Source organism: Phalaenopsis equestris, unplaced genomic scaffold (assembly GCF_001263595.1).
Source record: "Phalaenopsis equestris unplaced genomic scaffold, ASM126359v1 Scaffold000002, whole genome shotgun sequence".
Taxonomy (NCBI): domain Eukaryota; kingdom Viridiplantae; phylum Streptophyta; class Magnoliopsida; order Asparagales; family Orchidaceae; genus Phalaenopsis; species Phalaenopsis equestris.
Genome location: NW_018164444.1, coordinates 43327114 through 43351997, shown reverse-complemented (window position 1 = coordinate 43351997; position 24884 = coordinate 43327114). Strand labels below are relative to the sequence as shown.

The window sequence follows — 24884 nt, the reverse complement described above, 5'->3', positions numbered from 1 at the left end:
TTTTTTATTGATAGAAAAAAAAAGAAAGCAACTGGAACATGCACTCCTTATGTCTTTAGAAGTTAATAAATGTGTGAATAAAACACTTATGACTGTGCTTGACTTGCTAGGCTCGAAGAACAGAAGTGCATTCATTACGATGTGAGGAGAAAATTTATGCAATAAGTTCATATATATATATATATGTATGTGTGTGTGTATATATATATATATATATATATATATATATTATATGTCTATATATTCATATTTATATACATATAGATATATGTGTGTGTGTGTGTGTGTGTGTTATTTTTTATTTTTTTAGAAAGGAATGGTCGAAGGCTATTATACGAGCCCCGATCATCCCTCATGCACCTATAATTCGAGTATCACACCCTACAATCGGGGTGAATTAAACCCTCATTGGAAAAGCACGCCAAAGGCATAAAAATTTGTCCTCATATTTTTTAGAACAAGACTAAAAAATATGTCAAGGAAGAAGGAATTACATCCTAACTAATATATATATATATACACACACATACATAAATATAAAGATACATACATGTCATCTTGTCTTAGATGTTTCCCTTTATTTTCATTTTGAATGACTAAAAATATAATAATTTAGAGCTTAATGTACTACACCATTATGAGAAAAAATGATGGATGTAATGGTTCATTAAATTGTTGCAGAATTTTCTTGTTGATCAAGCTCTTGAAATCCTTAAAATGGAATTATGTAGTTGGATTCATATTTCATATTTTAATATTTATAGAGATCTTTTATTATGGTTTTTTTTTTTTTGGATATCCTTTGACACAGTTAAAAATTTGAACATTTTTAAGGAAGACATCCTATATTAAAGAGTTGGGCCACCTAGTATGAAAATGTTAGACATTTGAATTGCACATGCCTATTTTATGGAATGCATATTATAGGGATTTATCCAACTAAAAGAGTGGAAGAGCTTTAATTTACATTATTATGTGATTTTATGAAATCCTAAGTGAGGAGAAAAATTAGGAGTAAATGTAAGTTTATTGAAAACTAAAATAAAATTTATTATTATGATAAATTTGCTATATAATTATAAAGCTACCTTCCTTGTATATTTATTTAAATAATATGTATTAATGTACACGTGGTGATTCAAGTGCTTAGTGGTTCTTATGTTAAAGTAGCAGTACACTGAATAAGTTAATTACTCTCTTTAAGTTATAACACTATTTTTTATTAGTATAAAGATTTATTCTCATTGGTGATTGATATACTTATGTTACCTCAGCTAATATAATCAAGTAAATAAATAGCAATTATACCATTTATTTGCATACTTGCAAACATATATGCTCAAATATCATTGTATATTGAAAAATCAATAATTGCATGCTTGATTTAATTTATTGCTAACTTTTATGATTGTATTGTTGAGTATCACACTATATACGTTGTGTTTAATGTTGACCACTTGCTTTGTAGATTATCATCATTTATAAAGTTGGTCTCATGCACTTTATTGTGTTTGTATTGATGACCTAATTTAAATTGATTAGTTATTTTATTCATTTATGTATACTTAACTATTTAAGAGGGGGCTGGGTTTAGAAGAACATTGAAAGAATTTCAAAATCTGTAAGCATGTTCAAGTTTCTCTCCCCTTTATGTATCATGCATTCTATTTGATGTTAAAAGAATGTCTTGATTCCAAATGATTAAATTGAAGTGTTAGAGTCTAATAACTTATAAATGATCATTTACACACATGCATACACGCACTTTACTAGTAGTTTTTATGCTCCATCATAAACACTTAAATTGCTATATATTTTTTTTCTTTGTAGCTAAGCTTTTTCACAAACCATAATAATAATTAGAATACTAAAGTAAAAATAGTGAAAATACTAACATTGAACTACTTGATCCCTGGGGGAAGAAATTAATGGGGGAAATTAGGGCAATGTAATTTATATTGCCACAAAATTTGATCTTTAGTTAAATTTAAAACATAATTTTTGATTCTATAAGGATATTGGCATTTACAAATTAAAAATATTTGTGCTGAATCGCCCGTAAACTGAAAATCCTCACAATTATGATGATAATTTAAATATGCACAGCTTTGTTTATATTAAATTTGTCAATATATTTTCAATAACGATTAAAGATGTCATTTTTACAGCTCCGTCCTTACCCTCTCAAAAGTTTGATAAAATCATACTCACTCGCCCCTTCACATAGCCCAACGGGCAATTTACAGAAATGGAACTCTTTCATTTCAATTAAAAATTACATCGTCTAGAAAGATGGAAGAAGAGAAGATAGGTGAAACAGGGAAGAGAAAAAGGGGAGAAGAAAAAGAAGAGGCGTGGGGTCTGTAGATTTGGACAGAAAGATGGATGGCGATAGAAAGTTGAAACCTTTGAAAGCGTGCTTCCCTGCCATTGAGCATTATCTCTCTCTCTCGCTCTCATACTGCTTCGCGTATCTTTGTCTTTGATTCGGACCTTTGAAAGCGTGCTTCCCTGCCATTGAGCATTGTCTCTCTCTCTCGCTCTCATACAGCTTCGCGTATCTTTGTCTTTGATTCGATTAATTGCTTTGCGTTTCACTCTCGGCGTCGACGAGAGAGGAGGGGGAGAAAGGAAAAGATAAATGAATGCCATGCGCTAAATCTGGAAAAGCGTTTGGAAGAAGATTACTATAAGTGTGATGAATGAGGATTGAGCGGGGGGACATATAAAGGTGTCATTTTTTTGGAATGTTGCTTGGAAAATCAGAAAAGGGTCACTTTTTCTGATTTTTTTTGGGGACATTGAACTGGTTTTTGTTTGATTCTTCTTTTGGATTGGTGGCTTCTAGGTTTTGTGATTCCCACTTTGTCTTACTCAGAATGGTTGGAGAGGAATTCAGGCTTTGCCAAAATAAAGCAGTTTTGAGTTTATATGAATTGCTTGAATGAAGGGAACTGGAGCTTGTGGGAGTTCAGAGATTCTGGATTCTATGAGGATATCATTTGGAGTTTTGATTTCTCTCTACAAAGAAGAATTGGAAGATATTATTCGATGATTCTTTAGTTCATGAAAAAGTTTTCAATGCTTTTCATAGTTCCTCAAGCAGTAAGCGGCATTGTGTTTTTGAATGCTTTAAGAACCATGAAGGTATGCGATTCTTTGAATCCTTAAATATTTTGTAGTTCTATACTAGCTATTTAGTTAGAGACTTTATAATCTTCTACAACTTGAATTTTCTTGTCAATATTATCATTTAATTTTGTTTAATCACCACGGTTATTTTCCACAGTCAACTCAGGAAATAAATTTTGCGTGGAACATCAGTGCCAAAATTTGATTTTTAGATGACTGGAAATCTGCCTTCTGAATTCAGATACTTAGCTTGATGGATAAATTGTCAAATCTCTCGATTTCATCCTTCAATTTAGTGTTGCTACTGGCTATTCTGTTTGTTCATGGTTCTCAAGGGCTCAACATGGAAGGGCAGTATCTCCTGAATATAAAGAATAAATTGCAGGATAATCTAGGAAACCTTGAAAGTTGGAATCCTGGGGATGAAATTCCTTGCTGCTGGAAAGGTGTGAGCTGTTCAAGTGATTATGATCCAGTTGTTATCTCTCTTGATCTAAATTCATTAAATTTATCAGGCAGCCTCTCCCCCAGCATTGGTGGTCTAGTGCATTTATCTTATCTTGACCTCTCTTTCAATAGTTTCTCCGGAAATATACCTCCAGAGATTGGAAACTGTTCAAGTTTAGAAGTTTTGTACCTAAACAACAATAAGTTTGAGAGTCAGATCCCTCCTGAATTAGGCAACCTGACTTCCCTGATATACTGCAACATCTGCAATAATAAACTCTCTGGATCTCTTCCTGAAGAAATTGGCAACCTTTCTTCGCTTGTTGAGCTTTTAGCATACTCGAACAACTTCAGCGGAGCCCTGCCTGGATCCATTGGAAAACTCAAGTATTTAGCTACCTTCAGAGCGGGGCAAAACATGATTTCTGGAATGATTCCGTTGGAGATCGGCGGATGCGAGAGCATGGAATTCCTTGGACTCGCCCAGAACCAACTTGGAGGTGAGGTTCCTAAAGAGCTTGGGATGATGAAGCGGCTTAGCGAATTGATTCTTTGGGGCAATCAGTTGTCTGGAATTGTGCCAAAGGAGTTGGGGAATTGCACAAGCCTTGTGACCCTTGCGCTTTACCAGAATAATTTGGAAGGGGAAATCCCTGTTGAGATTGGCAACTTGAAGAATCTAAAAAATTTTTACCTTTATAGAAATAAATTCAACGGAACTATACCAAAAGCGATAGGAAATCTTACTTGGGTGAGGGAAATTGATTTCTCTGAGAATTTTTTGATTGGAGGGATTCCGTTGCAGCTGAGTAAGTTAAAGAGCTTATCTCTGCTATATCTCTTCCAGAATCAGCTTACTGGTGTCATCCCACTTGAGTTGAGTGAGTTGAAGAACTTAACAAAGCTTGATCTCTCATTAAATTTTCTGACAGGACCAATTCCAGTTGGGTTGCAGTACTTGAGTGAGTTGCTTCAGTTGCAGCTCTTTAACAACATGCTTTCAGGTCCTATTCCTCAAGAACTTGGTGTTTATAGCCGTCTTTGGGTTGTGGATTTTTCAAACAATAATCTTACCGGGCCAATACCGAGCAATATATGCAATTATTCTAATTTGATTATGTTAAATCTTTGGTCTAACAGGCTTACTGGTAATATACCAAGTGGAGTCATATTTTGTAAATCATTGTTGCAACTTCGTCTTGGTGATAATGGCCTCATAGGTAGTTTCCCTGCTGATTTATGCAATATTGAAAATTTAACCATTGTTGAGTTGGATGAGAACAGGTTCAGTGGTCCTATACCTCCTGAGATAGGAAACTGCAAAGTACTGCAAAGACTTGCTCTCCCAGTCAACTTCTTCACTTCCGAGCTTCCACTGGAGATTGCTAATCTATCACAGCTGGTTTTCTTCAACATCTCATCTAACCAAATTGTAGGAAGAATTCCTCCACAAATTGTTAGTTGTAAGAGACTTGCAGGAATGGGTTATTTGGCGAATTACCAAATGAGCTTGGAACTCTTGAGCAGTTAGAATTGCTTTTTCTTTCTGATAACAAGCTCTCAGGTGCAATACCTACCATTCTAGGAAATCTTTCTCATTTAACTGAATTGCAGATGGGCGGCAATGTATTTTCTGGTGGAATTCCTAGCGAATTGGGCAACCTTTCAAGCCTCCAGATTGCTTTGAATCTCAGCTATAACAATCTCTCAGGAAATATTCCTCCTGAGCTTGGAAATCTTGCACTTTTGGAGTACCTTTTACTGAACAATAACCACTTTACTGGTGAAATACCTTTATCTTTTGTCAACTTATCCAGTTTGCTTGGTTTGAATGTCTCATTCAATGATCTTTGGGGACCTATTCCTTCTCTCCCGCTTCTTCGAAATATGGTCTCAAGCAGCTTTGAAGGAAACACTGCGCTTTGTGGCGAGCCTCTTACCAGCTGTAGTTTTTCTTCAATTCTTTCTTCCTCTCCTGATGCAACATCAACTGGTAAACCCATTGAGCATATTGTTGTCATAATTTCTGCTGCCATTGGAGGAGTTTCACTTGCTCTTATTGCAGTTATATTGCATGTTCTAAGAAAGCCTGTAGAGACTGTTTCTCCTTTACAGGATAGGGAGCTTTCCTCTGAAGAATCTAGCATTTGTATAAGTTCGAAGGAAGGATTTTCTTTCAGTGACTTGATTACAGCAACAAATAATTTTGATGACGGTTATGTTATTGGAAAGGGAGCATGTGGAACAGTTTATAAAGCTGTTTTGAAAACTGGAATGACTGTTGCTGTAAAAAAACTTGTATCTTATAGTGAAGGTAGTAATGCAAACAATAGTTTTCGTGCTGAAATTTTGACTCTTGGGAAGATAAAGCATCGGAATATTGTTAAGTTGTATGGTTATTGCTATCATCAAGGCTCCAATGTTCTTCTCTATGAGTACATGTCAAAAGGGAGCCTTGGGGAGGCGCTTCATGGGAAGTCTGTTGATTTGGATTGGGACACGAGATTTATGATAGCTCTAGGAGCTGCTCAGGGGCTCTCTTATTTGCACCATGATTGTAAGCCTCATATTATTCATAGAGATATCAAATCAAACAATATTTTACTTGATGATAATTTTGAAGCACACGTTGGTGATTTTGGATTGGCAAAGGTGATTGATATGCCGCAGTTGAAATCAATGTCAGCTGTGGTTGGATCTTATGGATATATTGCACCTGGTGAGTCCTATGTGAATACTTACTTTGGCTATTAATTTAGCCCATTTTTTCTGATTTAGGTTGTTTGTTATTAATGTTATGTGAATGATAATATTATCTTTAATGATGCAACAATATCTAAAATGATAAAAATGATTCTTTTCTTTTTAATTTCTTTCATCTTAGTCATTAGATAGCCTAACATTTGGAAGGCAATAAATGCAGCGAGCATCTAGATGTCATCAAATTAGAAGTTGATTATCATTTAGGAAATTGAAATTACTATTCGAAGATATGGATAAGCTGAACAATTAACATTTGCTAATAACATAATATATGTTAGCGAATCAAATAACCCTTAAAAAGTGCTTCAAACTTCATTGCTTAATATTTTTCTTATATCTTTTCTAGAATCAATATATGATTTTTTTTTTCTTAATGTTTTGAAGTGCCACTTAAAATTTAAGATATGAAGAAGAGAAATTACTGCGAATTGCATTAAACTGTTTGTAAAGCTATTACTATGAGTTTAAGAAATTTTACTAAGATGTCCTAAGTATCTTGGGGAGGAATTAGTTTCAAGTTCACTATTGATAATAGGGTAGTTATGATTGGTAATGATGACAAAAGAAGAGTCATGGAGAGGGAAAACACATGATATAATGTGGTGGCTATCATGATGCCCTATCAAAAGAAATCCACTACGAAAGTCAAGTTGAACATAAAAACGGCCGACATATAGGTCACAGTAACCCTATCAAAATAAATCCACCATGTGAAGAGAATTCTACTTATGCACACATTATTGGCCATGCTCCCAAACCTGAGCATATATATCCAATCATAGATGTATGATGGTGTTAGTGAAAAACATGCCTTCATATCTAGGATAAAATAGCAAAATATATCGTAAGAATTATACAACAACAACAACAAAGCCTTAAACCCACTACTTGGGGTCGGCTACATGAATCCTTTTTCTCCATTGCATCCTATTTAGTGTCATATTTTCATTTAGTTCTAGTAAATTAAGATCATTTTTTATACAATAAGCCCAAGTCTTTCTAGGTCTACCTCTGTCTTTCTTAACATAAGTCAAATCTAAAACATCTACTCTCCTAATTGGATCATCAGATGGTCGACATTTAATGTGAAAAAAAACTTGATGCAACAGCCGTGTGCAATGTTTAATTCATAATTGAACATTATATCAAATAATTCTTGTTTTCTTTCCACAATTTAATTTTACACATTAGAGATACTACGCAAGTGCACGTATCGTTTTAAGTAATAAAGGACTTTATTTTGAAGTCCCAAATATCGATCCCATGGAAGGTGAAAACTCTTTTATGAATTTAGTAAAAGTTTACTTAAACTACAGTCAATTATCTAGGAAAAAAGTTTGCAAGTTTATGCGTATAAAGTAACTAATTCTTACAAATTCTATTTTAAAGCTTAAAGAAAATGCTAAGTGTTTCTAAACTAGTTAAACGAAAAAGAGTTCAAATTATATAAATTTTTTTCCCCATGCAATGAGATCATAATCAGTGTAGGAATAAAATTTTTAAAGGTTTAAATGAAGTTTTGTGACAAATAGGATCAATTTTATTTTTTATTCTTTTCCGAGTGCATAAAAAACATTGGCTAGCCTAGAGTTAAGTTTCTAAATCTAAGGTTATGCTGGGTAGGTTCTAGCATCTCACTTCTAGATTACCCACTGTGTCCTCTCTTTAGGACTAATCGGTCCTTAAGTTCCAAATTTTAGATCAAATTGGTAAAGGTTCTAGTCTGTCACCCTAAAATCACTAATTTATATCCATCAAAATTTATCTCTCTATCTATTTGCACTAATCAATGGGCTACCTTATAACCTATCATATTAATATGATTATTACTAGTTGATGAATACATAGTCTTTCCAGGTCATTATGGCTTTACAACAAGTTTTAACATACTAATTGACTAAATTGAATATGTATATAAGTACGAAGTAATTAATCATCACAAGCATGAAATAGAGAAATTTTAAACAATTCTAATTCTACACAAGAGTAATTTTTATTGCGAGGAGAAAGACAAAGAAAACTACTTAGATCTCATGGGATAACACAAAAAAAAAAAATTTATATTAAAATTCAGGTTCACACAATAAACAAAACTCAAACAAAAATACAAAGTACTTATCTTAAATTTCTTCCCAAGTAAATCCTTTGAAGTTTCTTTTGATGATTTCTCAACTCTCCTTACAATTTCGCTCCAAGAGACACAAACACACTCTCCTCCCTTCAACTCCCCCAAGACTCCACACGACTCCCCACGCAATACTCTCCTTTTCTGGCCTCTCTTGACTCCTTATATGGCAACTCCCAAAATTCCCAAGAGTCACTTCAAATGCCCATTCAAAATTCATTCAAATTCAATGCATAATCATCAAAACCAATTATGGCGCCTAAGCGCCCAACTGTGGTGCCTAGGCGCCAACCTTCTAGAAGCTCATTGTAACTGTCTCATCTGTTTTCACGTACAAGTCTGGTGTCAGAAGGTGGCACCTAGGCGCCAGTTCATTTTGTCAACCTTGCTCCAATTGATCCCGTTTTGCTTTGATTTGTTTCATTATTCTCTAAAATTCCTTTTCTTGTACCAACAAAAAAAATGCAAAATACATTTCATTAAAGTGCAATATCATTAAAAATGAGCATAAAATGTATATATAAAAATAACACCTTTTTAGGCATGTCACACAACCTTTGTGAATTTCCCGAGCCATGCTCGTGGTGGTTGCTTCACTCCATAGAGGGATCCCACAACTTTCCAGGCCGGGTTTGCTAAAGCAGCCTCAATAGTAGATGGAAGCCGATGACTTATCAAAGTCGTAGCAAATGCTCTGTAATTTGGCAATAATCTGTGGTAGGAGACATAGTTTGCCACAAGATAGAGATAACATATCTGATTACGTACCTTACTAGGGGAACTGACTTCCTCATTTTGAGTCAGAGCAATGTTGGGGTTGTCGTCTGGAGGGGATTCAGGGTCCAGCAAGGTGTTAGTGAGCTCCTGAGTTGGTGCATCAGAATGAATGCGTCGTGAGTAGATACATAGTGGGATGGTTTGCAGGTGGATTCATAAGAATAGATGGTTCTTTGGTGATAAGAGAGATGGGTGGAACAAAAGGAACCAAATGTTCCTTGATGGTAGGTGATGTGGGGGGAACATCCACTTGAGGCCGAGTTAGGAAAGTAGGGAACACTTTAAGAAAAGAGGCATCAACACTCATATAGATCTTATTTGTGGGAGGGTCAAGATACCGATAGCCCTTTTGCGTGATAGAGTATCTTAGAAAAACACATTTTATGGATCTGAGATCAAGTTTACTCCGAGTTGAGCTTGTGTCCGAACAAAAGTTGTGCATCCAAAAATTTTGGGGTTTAAAATGGAGAAGACTCGATTGTTAGGAAAGAAAGATCTCATGACGCATAAAGCGGTACATAAGTTATTAATTTTTAACGGGATTCTATTTATGAAATAAAGCGATAAGAATGACATCATTCTAGAAACACTTTTGGACATTAGAGTGAAATATAATAGAGCGAGTGACGTCGAGAAAATGTCGGTTTTTCCTCTTCCTCATTTTGTTTAGGTGTTTCATGATAAGAGCTATGATGGAGGATGCCCTTGCTTACCAAGAATTCTCCTAATATAGAGTTAAAAAATTCATGACCATTGTCAGTTCGAAAAATTTGAATAGGAGTTTTGAATTGGGTCAAAATAAATGCGTGAAAGTGATAACTTCAGATTTATCTTTTAAAATATAGACTCATTTCATCTGAGTGTAGTCATTAATCAAAGTAAGAAATCAATATTTATTGACGTAGCTAGGGGTGCGAGAGGGCCCCCATAAATCACTGTGAATAAGATAGAACGGAGCGGAAGGTGTGTAATTGTGGGATGGATAAGGGACACGATGATTTTTAGCTAACATATTTCATTTTTGAAATTTGAAGGATTTTTATCAGTAAACATCAACAGATACAATTGCTATCGATACTGAAAATTAAGACGACCCAAACGACAGTGTAAAAACATAATAGGACAATCAGCTGCGTGGTGAAAATCTTGACAGTGGGAGATTTGGCCGAAGGTTTTGATGCAGGTTTCTCGCGGAGCTTCCAACACTATCACGAGTGTGGCTGGGTTTGTGACAGAAATCTCAAGTGGGGTGACCAGGCCTGGGGTTGAGCTCTTTTAAAGACCTTGGTGGATGCTTTGACAGACAAAGTGGAAATACCGAGCATTACAAGTCTACGACTTTCTTTGCGAAAAATGTTAGGAAGAGCAGAGCGAATAGAAGAAAGAGGATCCCGACCAAGAATACGACCCCAGACTTCTTCAAGATTTTTGCTAAGGTCTATCAAAAATTGAAACATGCGGTCCTTTTCTATAATTTTTTGAAAAAGAAACAGTTCGACTGGAGATTCCCAAGTGTAGTCATAATATAAGTCGCATTCAATTCATAATGCAATTAGATCATTATAGTACTGGGTCACGGTACTTGATTCTTCTTTTGCCCCACGAATTTTCTTATATGCCTCATAGAGTTGGCTAGAATTCCTCACATTCGAGCAGGTATCACGGACTGCCGTCCAGATGGTACTAGCAGAAGGAACATATATGATCAACCAATTGAAGTCTCCATAGAGTTGATCAGCCACGACATGACCATGGAATTCTCCACTTCCCAAGCTCTATACGTTGAGTCCGTCTTTGAAGGTTCACGAATCATATCTGTGAGATGACCAAATTTCTTACGCCTTTTAATGAAAAAAGATACAGATGTGACCATTGGAGAGAATTGCTGCCATTTAGATCCTTCGGTGGTATCAAAAACACCTTCTAATGATGACTCAGTGTTGGAGTAGTCCGTCGTTCCATTTGAGTCAAACGAGATGTTAGGTTGTTGAGACATCGTCTAGGGGGAAGGATAATGCCCTTGGGAGGATAAGAACTTTTGTCCGGCGATGAAGTTTACGGCGATCAGATCAAATATGTTGGAAGAAATCTGAAGCCGGAATCTGGCATACTTCTGTATTAATACAGCCTGGCATCTGACATAATTCTAGCAGAAGCTGGAATCTGGCAGAAAAAAGTTGGCAGAAGCTGGAACCTAGTAGAATTCATGCATAATTCTGTATTAATACAGTGGCACAGAACTTATTTATGGGAATTCATGGCATAGATAGTTGGAGATGGGAAATAACTTTGGAGGCGGGAATTCTGGGAATTTATGCACATGGCAGAAGCTGGAGATGAGAGCTTGGAGGCGGGATTAAGGAAGGCCCGACCTAGCTGACTGTGGGAACTTGGATGTAGATATAACCGGCTGCTGGGAGAGCCTGTCAGCTAGGTTAGGGTATGACTCTGATAACATGTTAGAATAGAACCCAAGATACTTTTTATTGATACAAAGAGAGATATATATACCCATTACAGGATCAACAAGAAAGAAAAAAAATTAAACGTAGGATATAATAGAAAGGGAAAGAAATAAAGCTGAATATAATAAAAAAGGAAGGAAATTAAGGAAATAATTCAGAATAATCAGAATTAAATAATGGCTATTACTAGCCATTAAAATATTCTAATATCTATATTCTATCATTTTGCGATAGCAGACAAATTTCTTCGAATATCTTGTAGACCAAAGAGAAAGCGGTAAATCGTCTGATCTTCATGCTAGCTAATTGAAGGGACGAACTTGACGATCCCGATAAACTGCATCTCATACTCTCGAACTGTCTTTGATCCTTACTCCAGTTTCCTCAAATCGTTCATCGGCTTGGTACAGTGCATCGTAGAAAACTATTGCTTCAGAAATAGTCTATTGAAATTTACTCAAATAATTACTGCATCGGGTCCAAAGGTATTGTGACGATGACTCTCCTGCAAATCGTTAGTCCTTTACGCAGTTGAAATATGACATTGTTTGCATTGCGATCTTCAGGGCACTTCATACATGAACTCTCTTCTCGATATTATGAAACCATGCATTGGCTTGATCGAATCTACCACAATATTGAAGGTAGAAGGGTGCATCTTCAGAAATTGATCCATCAATCGATCAATGGTACTCCCATTAGCTATCACCACTGGTAGGTTATGTTGAACGTCAATGGTGGAAACTGGTGGTACTGATTGAGCTTCTTGCGGTGCCAATTAAGCAGTTGTTTCATTGTTTGAAGCTCCCGTGCAATTTGAGCGAACCACACTTGCTTATATTATTTGGTAACATTTCGCATCACCATCTCCACTAGAGTTATCATATTAAGAGGGAGTGCTATAGTAACCTCAGTGGGTTGAGCAGGATCATCATTTTGGCGACTTGGGAGCGAGGACCCCTGGGGACATGTATATCTTCTATAGTAACTCTCAGGGCTATTGTTGCACAAGCAGCTGCAAGACCTCTCCTCTTTGGAGACACTGTAAATAATTGAAATTATGTAAAATTGAAATTGACTAAATAATCAACTAAAAAGTATAACCCATTCCTACACAATCTTGAGAAGATGAGATATGGAATGCGAAGACAAGGGATATGAAATACAAAGACAAAAAAGTAAAGAGATATTGAGTACAAAATACAAGAGAAATTAAATACAAAACATTTACTCTAATACCATTCTGTGACATCCTGGGTCCAGAAGGCGGTACACTGTAGCAATATAGGGTATGATGAAAGGAAGTGAACCTATTTTGTATTCTCAAAAGAAAAAATTATATGCAGGTAATAACGAAAACTATCAACAAAAGATAAATTTTATTCCATAATTAAGTGTAACTAATATAACTGAAATGAAAAATAAGAATTGACTAAAATTAGACCGAAATAATGATAGAGAAACAACTACCTGGAACACGAAAGAGAGAACACAATAATTAATGCAAAATTAAAACTACCCTAGGCAAAATGTAGAACTGGAAAGTCAGCTTCTACAGAGACGGTCCTACAAGTGATTTAATGATATCAATGGGTGAGTTAGATAAATCAAATTCAGTAAATAACCAATATTTATTAAAGCATAAATGACAATAAATTGGGGCATACACTTTGAGTAGTAAAATGGGACAATTTACAATATATATATATATATATATATATATATGCAAAATTTTATTAGTATAATTGTGTACCATAAATCAAAATGAATATATAATGAAAAATACCATTGTTAAAATCACCAGTTTATGACATAACCACAATTTATTTTTCAATTTAATTTATGTTTTTATAGTCTGTTTTATCAAATATCCTAAAATCGGGAATGTAAACGTTAACCTAACGAATCAGATGATTTCCTGTAGTCCTCACTCTATGAGCTCGTCGACCTGTCTAGCCATTATCCGAAAGGATTCAACCTACATACAAGCCATTGCACACAAGCAAACAAATGCAAAAGTTCAATGAAAATTATTTAAAGAAAATGTCCAACTTATTTTTATTTCAAGCATGATTATAACATGCAAGAATTTCAATTAAAATCTATAACCGTAACCTTCCAGAAAATAAAACATTTTAGCTACTGTATTTAAGCAAATATTCAAGGAGTTGTGTAAAAATAATATAAGACATCTAATTATTTCATTATGAGCAATAAAAAAATCCTTATAACAAGCACCAAATGAAGTATACATGAAGTAAAATAGGTAGAATTGACAATCCTACAAAAGAACTAGATATCTAGTCAAATAATGAGTAGCGCTTCTAATGAAAAATGATACATTTATCTTATAATAAATAAAAGTTTCTTATTTCGAGGCGGAAAAAATGAAACTCTTGATCTTTTTAAGCTTCACACGATGACATCACAAGGAGGTGTACTCGAAAGTCCTATTCCGAAAAATACATTAACTATAAATTATATTAATTATTATTTTTATTGCTACATATATATACTTACTAAATCATTGATATTATATTCTGAAAGAACATATGAATCTCATTAAAGTTAACTCTGACATAGCTTGTCATTAAAAATAAAAAATTAAACTAAACTTTAGCGAGAGGGATGAAAAGGAGGGCTTACCAAAATTGACTCGATCCAGTGGTGGCAACGAATAAAAAGGAAGGAATTCATGCTAATCGGGAAGGGAAGAAATGGAAATTTCGGATCATACAATAATGATACTTGCCTTTTTGGGCAAAAGTGTATCTTAGAAAGATTTTTCGAATAACCCAATGAGTTTGCCTCAGCCCATAAGGAATGTAGAAGGCGGGTAACTTTTGTTTAAGAAGAAAATGGAGCTCCCCTATGTACATGATGAAGATGGGGTTGATATTGCTATGGATAATAAATGAGATTTGATTAATAAAATAACATACAATCAAGACCGCATTACCTCAAAGTTGATGGGTCATTTGTATGGAAAATCATGGTTCGAGCTATGTTATGCAGATGTTGATGTGCAAGAGAAAATAACTTATTATGTAAGAACCAACATCAACAACAACAAAGCCTTAATCCCACTATGTGGGGTTAGCTACATGAATCATTTTTCTCCATTGCATCCTGTTTAGTGTCATATTTTTATTTAGTTCACATAAAGGGGTTCTTAACCCCTTTATAAATAATAGAGGAATCAATATAATAAGTCAAAGTACGAAGAAATAAATATATTTCATTAATCATATCTTTAGAAGTTTTCTAAAAGAAATTTTCGTAGATCGACAATTATGATGCAATGAAAACGTAACATGAGGGCAGGTAAAAATATGTTATTGCAGTTTAAATTAACATACAAAATAAGTTCCCATGAAGTTTTTTTCTTTGAAATCAAATAGATATTATTGCAACTCTTCCATTTTTTATAATATGGGCACTTTTTTTCCTTTGCTTCCTTTTTAATTAATATAATGCATTTTAAGCAAATATGTGATCCATTAAGTCTATATAAAGGGATTTTTATTGTATTTAACAACTTAATGATTATAATGAATTGCATATTTGATCTTTCCACACTCTTCCCATTTATCTTTTTTTCATCTTTTGTTTTTTTTTCCTCTTCTTTTCTAGTTCTTCCTCATCTCTTCTTTTATATATCCCCTCCTCGCCTATGACATTGCTTGTTTACTGACATGAAATATTCCAAAGTCAAATATGACATTGCTTATTTACTATGACATGACACAAATTTCTTATTTACCATGACATGAAATTTTCCGAAGTCGAATATGACATTTGCTGCTTTTGAATTTTACTTCAATCAGCCTTCGAAGACTCAAAACAAAAGTAGAAAAATCTCCACTAGTAAGCTGAATTCTTGATTCCAAAATCATTAGCATAATAATTGGCTTATTATAACTCTCAGTAATAGAGTTTTGTAAACATTGGGAGACTTTATGCATCATATGGCCTAGTCATCAGATGTGCTCCCATATTTTATATGCTTGTTTAATAACTATGTAATAGTGATACATTATTTCCTTTATTTCTTTATTTAATAATTTAATAGATTTAGCAAATACTTGAGCTCCAAGTCTTATATAAAAGGCCTTAGGAACAACCTGATGACAACAACAACAACAACAATAACAAGCCTTTATCCCACTAAGTGGGGTTGGCTACATGAATCCTTTTTATCTATTGTGTCTTATTGAGTGTTATATTTTCACTTAATTCTAATAAATTAAGATAATTTTTTTTATACAATATACCTAAGTCTTTCTTGGTCTACCTCTACCTTTCTTAAAATAAGTCAAATCTAAAACATCTAAACTCCTAACCGGATTATTAGATGGTCGACGTTTAATGTTTCCAAACCATCTAAGACAAATTTTTCTAATTTTGTCCGCCACTAGAGTTACACCAACCCTATCACAGGTATATTCATTTCACATTTTGTCTCTAACTGTAAAGCCACTCATCCACCTAAGCATTCTCATCTCGACAACACTTGGTTTTATGCTTCTCTTTTAAAGGTCAATATTCTACGCCATAAAACATTGAAGGTCTCGCCACTATCTTATAAATTTCTTTTCAGTCTAAGCGGTACTTTTCTATCACACAATAGGCCTGATGCATTCCTCCACTTCAACCAACCAAATTGAATTCTACTAATGACATCCCCATCTATATCATCATCACTTTGAACACTAGACCCGAGATATTTAAAGCGTTCATTCTACTAATGACATCCCTATCTATATGACCAGTTATAACTCTGCCACTAAAGCTACTACTACTAAAATTGAATTTCATGTATTTAGTTTTAGTTTTACTCAAACTAAGGCCTTTAAACTCCAATGTAGATCTCTATAACTGATGTTTTTCCTGAACTCTTTCTCTAGTCTTATCCATAAGAGGATATCATTCCTTCAGCAAAAAAGCATACACCAAGGTACATGCTTATGTAAGTGTCCAGTAAGACCATCCATAACTAAAGAAAAAAAATATGGGCTTAAAGCCGATCCTTGATGTAATCCGATTGAAATAGAAAAATATTTGGTCAATCATTCTTTAGTTTGAATACAAGTCACGACTCTAGTATACATATCCTTAATGAATTTAATATAAGTCATATTAACACACTTCTTCTCTAGAACTCACCAAAGGATTTCTCTTGAAACCTTATCGTAAGCTTTTTCCAAGTCAATAAAAATCATATGGAGATCCTCCTTATTCTCTATGTACTTCTTATCAAACCTCTTAATAAATGTATAGTTTCCATAGTAGACATGCCCGACATAAATCCAAACTGATTATGAGAAATCTTTGTAATATATATTAATTTATTTTCAATTACCCTCTCCCACAATTTTAAAATATGACACATCAACTTAATTCTTCTATAATTTGTACACTCTTATGCATCCTCTTTATTCTTCAAAATGGAGACTAAAATAATCTTTCTTCACTCCTCAGACATCTTTTTAGTTTTTAAAATAATATTAAAGAATTTAGTAAGCCAAGAAATTTTCAAATCTTCTAAATATTTTCACACTTCAATTAAGGTATCATCAGGTCCTACAAAATTTTCCATCTCGATTTTCTTTAAACCAACATCAACTTCTTTTCTACTAATGCGATTGTAAAAATGAAATATTTTATTATTATTATTATTATTATTATTATTATTATTATCGATATTAAAATCACAAATGTCAATAATATTTTCAAAAACTTTATTGAAAAGTTTATCAAAATAACTCACCCACCTATTTTGAATGTCTCTTTATAAAAAAAACTATTTTTTGACTTTAATCTTTAATACACCTTACTTGAGCTAATTCTTTTTTTTTTTTTATTTGACTAGTTTATACATGTATTTTTTACCCTTTATACATATATTTTTAACCTTCTTTAGTATCTAATCTACTATAAATATTACTAAAGATAGAATTTTTAGTGTCACAAATTGTTCTCTCGGACTCCCTAAGGGCCATTTTATATTTTTCTTAGTTCTCTAAGCTTTTATAATTAAACCAATATTTATAACGCTTTTTATATTTTATCATTTCTTGCATATTATGATTCCACCACCAACTAATTTTTTTTATAGGAAAATTTTCTTTTGATTCTCCAAATACATATTTTACCACTTATTTACTAGTGTTTATTGCTTCGTCCCACATAGAATATGTTTCTTCACGAATATCCAATCTTGAAGTCCTGAGGTTTACACAAAAAATAATTTTATTTGTCTTTTAAGTACCCCCTTCTATTTTTATGACAATGATTTCTAGTATACTTTTTTTACAACGCTTCATCTTAAAATCCATAACTAATAACCAATGTTGAGTATTTAAATTCTCACTTGAAATGACCTTACAATCATTACATTCTCGACGATCTCTGTCTCATAAGCAAATAATTAATTTGTGTTTTATTAGTTTCATTTTTTTAAGTAATAATACACATCTTTTTTTTTTTTGAATGAAGTATTAATAATAATAAAATCATACGTTAAAACAAAATCTAATATGACTACCTTCTTCATTAATCACTCCAAAACCGTAGCCACAATGAATATTTATAAAATCTTCTATCACTGTACCAACATGTCCATCTAAATCTCCCCCAATAAAAACTGTCCCTTGAAAATGTATTATTTGTATTCATTCTTCTAGGTCATTCCTGAATTTTTCATTAGAACCTATATCTAAACTTATTTGAGAAGCATAGACACTTGTAATATTAAAAATCTTAGTATCAAGAATAATGTTAAGGGTTTTTTTCTATCTCTAATTATATTAATTTTTACATCATTATCTTTCAAACTCTTATCTATAATTGCACCTACGTCATTTTAAGTGCAATTTCTACCTAAATACCAAGGAACAACCTAATAACTATAATAAATTAAATATTTTTTCTCTACCCTTCTCATTTAATTTACTTGTCTTTTTTCGTTTTCTTTTTGTTTACCTCTTTGTTGTTACATCTTATTTTTCTCTTTTCCTCTTCTATCCTTGTATCTTTAATTTCTCTCTTCATATTCACTAACAACTTATCATTGAAATTGAGATTCAATGACTTTCAAACATTTAACAAAGATATTCTCTAGCTTCATGATAAAATATACTGATTTTTGTACGTGAGAAGTAATATCAATAAAGAGAGAGTTTAATCACCTTAGCTTATGAAGAAGAAGGAATTTCTTCAATAATCATAATTCAAAATATCAATAAACTTTCTGTTTTTATTTATCCTAACACATAAACATCCCAATTCACTGATTTACCTCGCTTTTCTTTTCAGAATATGCATACACAATGAAAGTTACAGAAAAATGTGACATCTACAGCTATGGCGTTGTCCTTCTGGAACTCCTCACCGGAAGAACGCCTGTACAGCCTTTAGAACAAGGAGGAGACTTGGCCACATGGGCCAGAAATTACATGAAGACCCATTCTTTTGATTCTGGAATTTTTGATAGTAAATTGAAACTTGAAGATAATGATATGGTTGATCACATGATTATTGTTTTGAAAATTGCTTTGTTGTGCACAAATATGTCGCCACTAGATAGGCCTTCAATGTGGCAAGTCATTCTAATGTTGTTGGAGTCCAAAGAGAGAGTGCAGAGCTCTCCATCCACAGTAATTTCAGAAATTTCATCAGAGGATAATTGATGATGGTTTTTTTTTTAAATTTCAATGGAAATATATGATTTATTGTTAATATTTCTGCATGTTTTGTGCATAGAAATTTGGTAAATATTTTTTGTTTTTTTAATCTTTAATTGTATCTTGTAAGATTTCTTTCTGCTGATTTTCCATAGCCTACATTGTATGATTGGTTTCATATATTTGGAATTGAATTGTTTTTTTTAATTTTTTATTTAAGGCATTTTGGGCATCAGGTTGAGGACAATGTGTTCTCTATATCTGTGAAGCTTTTGTTAGGTTTACTTCTGATCTAAAAAAAAAACATTTTCATAGGTAAATCTTTTTTGTTATAACTAAGTTGAGATTTTATTTTGTCAAACAAAGGATTCATATTTATATAAAAGCATGATCCATTTTATTAATTGGTTTTCATAGAATTATAATGACTAGTTTTATACAAAATGACAAATTAATGTGTAATTATTTTTATATAAATTAAAAATTGAAGTGTGTGGAATCTGGATATTCTTATGTGACATGTTGGTTAACCAATGCATTCAATTTTGCTTTGAAAAGTTACTTTTGAACTATAATCTAATATCAAGCTTCTTAGGGATCCTTGGATAAAGATTTGATCATGTTGGTACGTCACTATTTGATCATGTCGTTACGTCACCGTTGGTTATCAATGATATTTGTCTGGGGATCCTTGGATAAAGATATTCATGTTGTCATTATCTGCCCAAATTTAGATTAAATTATCTACCCAGATTCAGACTATTATTATCTACTTATATTCATGATATTATTACATCTAAGTAGTGGTTACTTCTATTTAGATTATTTTTACATATCAATATTCTGGTTGTTGTAATTTTCTAGATTTTGTTGCCTACTCATATTTAGGCTATTATTGTCTATTCATATTTTAGGTATTATTGTCTAACTATGTTTAGACTACTCTTGCCTTCAAGCTGTTATTATCTATCTATATTCAACATTTTATTGTCTACTTGTGAGTTATTATTGCCTACTCTGTTTGGATAGTTGTCGTCGAGTTTTTGTTGCTCATATTTGAGTTGCTTTTGCCTTCAGGTTGTTCTTGCATGTTCATACCCGAGCTTTTTTTACTTGTTCATCTTTTTGTCGTGATGGCCTATTAATCCTAGTAGTAATGTTGCTTGTTTATCCTTGGACTATTGTTGGTTGTTAGTCGTCATGCTATTTTTGCCTATTCATCCTCAAGTTATTGTTGTTTGTTTGTCCCTACACTATTATTTCCTATTAATTTTTGCACCTGCTTTGTTTTTTCATCCTAGGGTTGTTCTTCATAAATGGGATAAATTTCAAAATAATTATGACCCACAATGATAAGATTATGAGTTTCCATTGGAAGATGTGTTGATCATGTTATTTGGATATATATGATTTTTAGCTTAATTTTGACATTATTGTCAATAACTTTGAGAAAGAAAAATCTACTTGTTGGGAGATATAGTTTTTGAATTTTATTCCATTATTATTATTTTTATTTTTTGTAAACTTCAAGAAGAAAATATATAATTCAACGAATGTTGATTAGAACTTTGAAGGTCAATGAAGATCGATTTTTTTTGCCAATATTATTGTATAGCATGGCGATCTCTTGTAAATTCACTAATTTGTATATTTCTTTAAAATAAGACTTCTTTTAAATGTATGAGCTCCATTAAAATTAAAGATGCTGAGTAATTCTTAATCTTCTAAGTGTCTTGCTTCTTAGAAACTTACCCTAAGAAAAGAAAATATCATTTTATGTCTTTAAAATGTAAGTATTCATTAGAGATATGGTGTATTGAGATTTGGATATTACCCTTAGTATGGACATAATAACTCTAAACACTTCTAAGGCTATTCTGTCTTCAATGATTTTTGTTAGGAGATTATGTCAACCATTTATTCTCATGGATTGACTAGGGTGGACCTTGTCTATTACTAGTTTCACATATGGACTTCTACATGGGTGCAATTTCTAGGGATATGAGTGGAAAACTTATATGTCATTGTTGACCTCACTTTTATGAGAACACTAACTTAAATTGACAAATATAAACAAGACCTCTCTTGAGCTATCCATAATAGCTCAGGATCCCCAGACACCCTTCTAATAGCCCAATAATCATCAAGACCATTAAATCTACCTTAGGAAGGAGTCTACCCCACCAACCCTAAATGCTGACCAAATCTCTAATGTGTCTTTTTTTTTTAGCCCAAATCATGGTGACACCCCAAGATGATCAAATTAATGGTGACAAACCTTGATGCAAAATTTATCCATATTTTACCATATGGGTTGACAAAACAACAGGAGAAGAAGTTTATTCATGATGCAAAATTTTACTTTTGGGATGACTCATATTTGTACAAACAACGCAAAGATTTAGTTATGAGGAGATGTGTGCCTTAAGAAGAAATTGAAGAAATTATCCAAAAATGTCATCATTCTGAATTTGGAGGTCATTTTGGGATTGATAGAACTTCTCACAAAATTTTACAATCTGGATTTTATTGGCCTGCTATATTTAGAGATGTTAATATATATATTAAAACATGTGATCAATGTCAGTGAGTAGCCAAATGTCAGTGTTTAGCCAATATTTCAAAAAGAAATGAAATGTTTCTAAATTTTACTTTGAAAGTTAAAATCTTTGATGCTTGGGGATTATATTTTATTATTGCAGTGGACTATGCATCGAAGTGGAGTGAAGCAATCAATTTACCTCGATGTGATGCTCGGAGTGTTTCAAAATTTTTAATCAAAATTTTTTTTAAAAGATATGAAATGCCGAGAATAATCATTTTTGATAAAGGATCTCACTTTTGGAATAAACAATGGTGGAAAAATATAATATTATACATAGGATTGCAACTGCTTATCATCCTAAGACTAGTTGTCTAGCAGAAGTATATAATCGTGAAATTAAGAGAATTTTGAAACAAACTATACATCCTAATAAAATGGATTGGTCTGCTAGATTATATACTGCATTATGGGCATATAGGACATCTTATAAGACACTTATAGAAATGTCCCCATATAGATTAATTTTTGGGAAGACTTGTCACTTACCAGTAGAATTGGAACATAAAGCTTATTGAATGATTAAGAAGTTTAATTTTAGTTTAAAAGATGCTGGTGAGAAAAGATTATTGCAACTTAATGAGCTTAAAGAGATTAGTTTTGAATCTTCTGATAATGTTGGGATATATAAGGAAAGAATGAAAGAACGACATGATTAGAAGATAATAAAAAAGGAATTTTAGCCTAGATAGGAAGTGTTATTATACAATACAAGATTGAAATTATTTCCTGGAAAACTGAAGTCTAGGTAGACAGAGCCATTCACAATTGTAAAAGTTTATCTCTATGGAGTTGTTAATATTGAAGATCCCAAGACTGAAAATGTATTTAAAGTGAATGGGCATAGACTGAAACCATATTTTGATGGTCATATATCAATTTTTAAAGAGATTGTAATGTTGGGTCACCCAGAGTAATAACTGGGAATGTCGTGCTGATGACATTAAACCATGAGTTTTGTAGGAAACAACCCATATTTTCATATTAAGAAAATACATTAAAATATCTTTATTTACTGACTATATGGAAAATTTGAGAGTCATTTTGATTTAAAACGAAACGGTGAATAAATCTGAACTGGCGCTAGAGGCGCCAGATTGGCTCCTGAAGAGCCATTTTTTAGAGAGCTGGCGCCAGAGGCGCCAAATTGGAGCCAGAAGCATTGCGACGACAGAAATGACTTAGAACAATTCAAATGACAGTTTTTGCTGGTTTTTGGCGGGATTTCTTCCTAATAACTCCCTAAAACTGAATCCAAAATATATTTAAGAGGGGAAAACAAAGAGAAATCCACCATTTTTCAAATCTTATGGCTTCCCACTCTAAAGAAACTGTTCGATATAAAATTTTGAATAGGAGGAAGTTCATCAATTTTGATGTGCAAAAGTTAAACGATCGTGTTTTTGTGAAGAAGAGACTAATCAAGGAGCGAGGCTTTGTCAATCAAGGATTCAACAGACTGAATATTCTAGTGGAGGAGATTATTGCATAGAGACGTTGGGAAGTATTTTGCTATACCACTGTCGCTTATGAAGTACTTTGCTATACCACTGTCGTTGTAGTAGTTCCTGTGGTGAAGGAGTTTTACAGTAATCTTCATGAAATTAACCAAGGACTAGCCTATGTTTGAGGCAGGTGGGTAAAATTTACTCCTTCGAGAAATAGCGCAGAATAAACAACTTGTTTATGATTGAAAGCATTCCTATTTGTCACTATGTGGATTTTGTCCCTACGAGAAATAATTTGGATGAACTTTATCGATACCTTACTGATAAAGATGCAAATTGGAAAACCCGAGAAATGGACATGTAAGTTTTTATTCATCATTATTGAATCCTACATCGAAGGCATGACATTTCTTTATTGCATCAAAATTACTTCCTATTATGAAAATCAATAAAGTGATGAAGGAAAGTGCAAATTTGAATTATTATATTCAAACCAGAAGACCTATTGATATTGCTGCTTTAACAGTAAAGTTTTTTTTTGGGTTTAATCTTCAATGGATTGACTTCTGGTTTGGGACATCCATCTAATCCAGTTTAGGAAGCCAATCACAAGTACCTTATGAAAGTTGGGAAAAAGTGTTTCTCCCTTGGAAGCCTATGGACCCAGAAATTTATTACAACTGCACAGAAATTGGGGAGGAGAACAATATGAATATATATTGATGGATCAAGCATATCAAAGTTCATCACCGATTTAGAAATTCATCGCCTATTTAGCCTTACTTTAGTTCGAATGCACTTTTGAAAAGGATTAATAAGTTGGAAAAGAGGTACAGAATCTTATGCATTCAATTGGAAATATTTTTGAAATGTTTGATCACCTGGACTGGAGAATGAATGAACACTTCAAACACACTGGATGTATTGAAGAAGGTTTGGTGCACATGTCTAAGAAAAATGCTTGGGTTGAAGAAGATTCAATGGATGAATTTCCTCTCCGACCTTTTTACAACTTATACGTGCACTACCAATCCATAGGAGACATTCAAAATGATGATAGTGAAGAAGATGTTTGAACTTGTTTAGAACAAAATTTGTAGTTATTATTGTTTTTATCTATTATGTGTTTGTATTGGATTTGATTTACTTTTATTGCGGAACTTTATATGTTTATTTGTTAAATGTTTGATATTCAGGCTTCAGCATTAGTTTGTTGACTTGATTTCAACGCTGAATTAAGTGTGTTGGTTTGAAAACTGTTAGTTTGTAATCGTTCGGATTTTATACATAAATGTGAGTTTTGTGTTGTTTGTGAAATTATGTGTTAGAAAATTATTTAATTATGAGTATAAGTGTTTAATTAAGTTAATTAGAGGTTGACGTGGTGCGGTACGCAACAGATTTTTGAAGAAAATTACAATAGCAACAACAACAAAGCCT

The 24884-nt window shown here is 33.0% G+C and overlaps 1 protein-coding gene across 1 annotated transcript; it reads left to right on the top strand.

Moving 5' to 3' along the window:
- The first annotated feature begins 2512 nt into the window (after window positions 1-2512).
- LOC110032257 (probable leucine-rich repeat receptor-like protein kinase At5g63930) lies at window positions 2513-19400 on the top strand. Its single transcript, XM_020735830.1, is given in 4 exon segments — window positions 2513-3147; window positions 3290-5051; window positions 5054-6298; window positions 19027-19400. Coding segments are annotated over 3 exon segments (3285 nt in total). The 5' UTR covers window positions 2513-3147; window positions 3290-3385.
- The last annotated feature ends 5484 nt before the right edge of the window (window positions 19401-24884 follow it).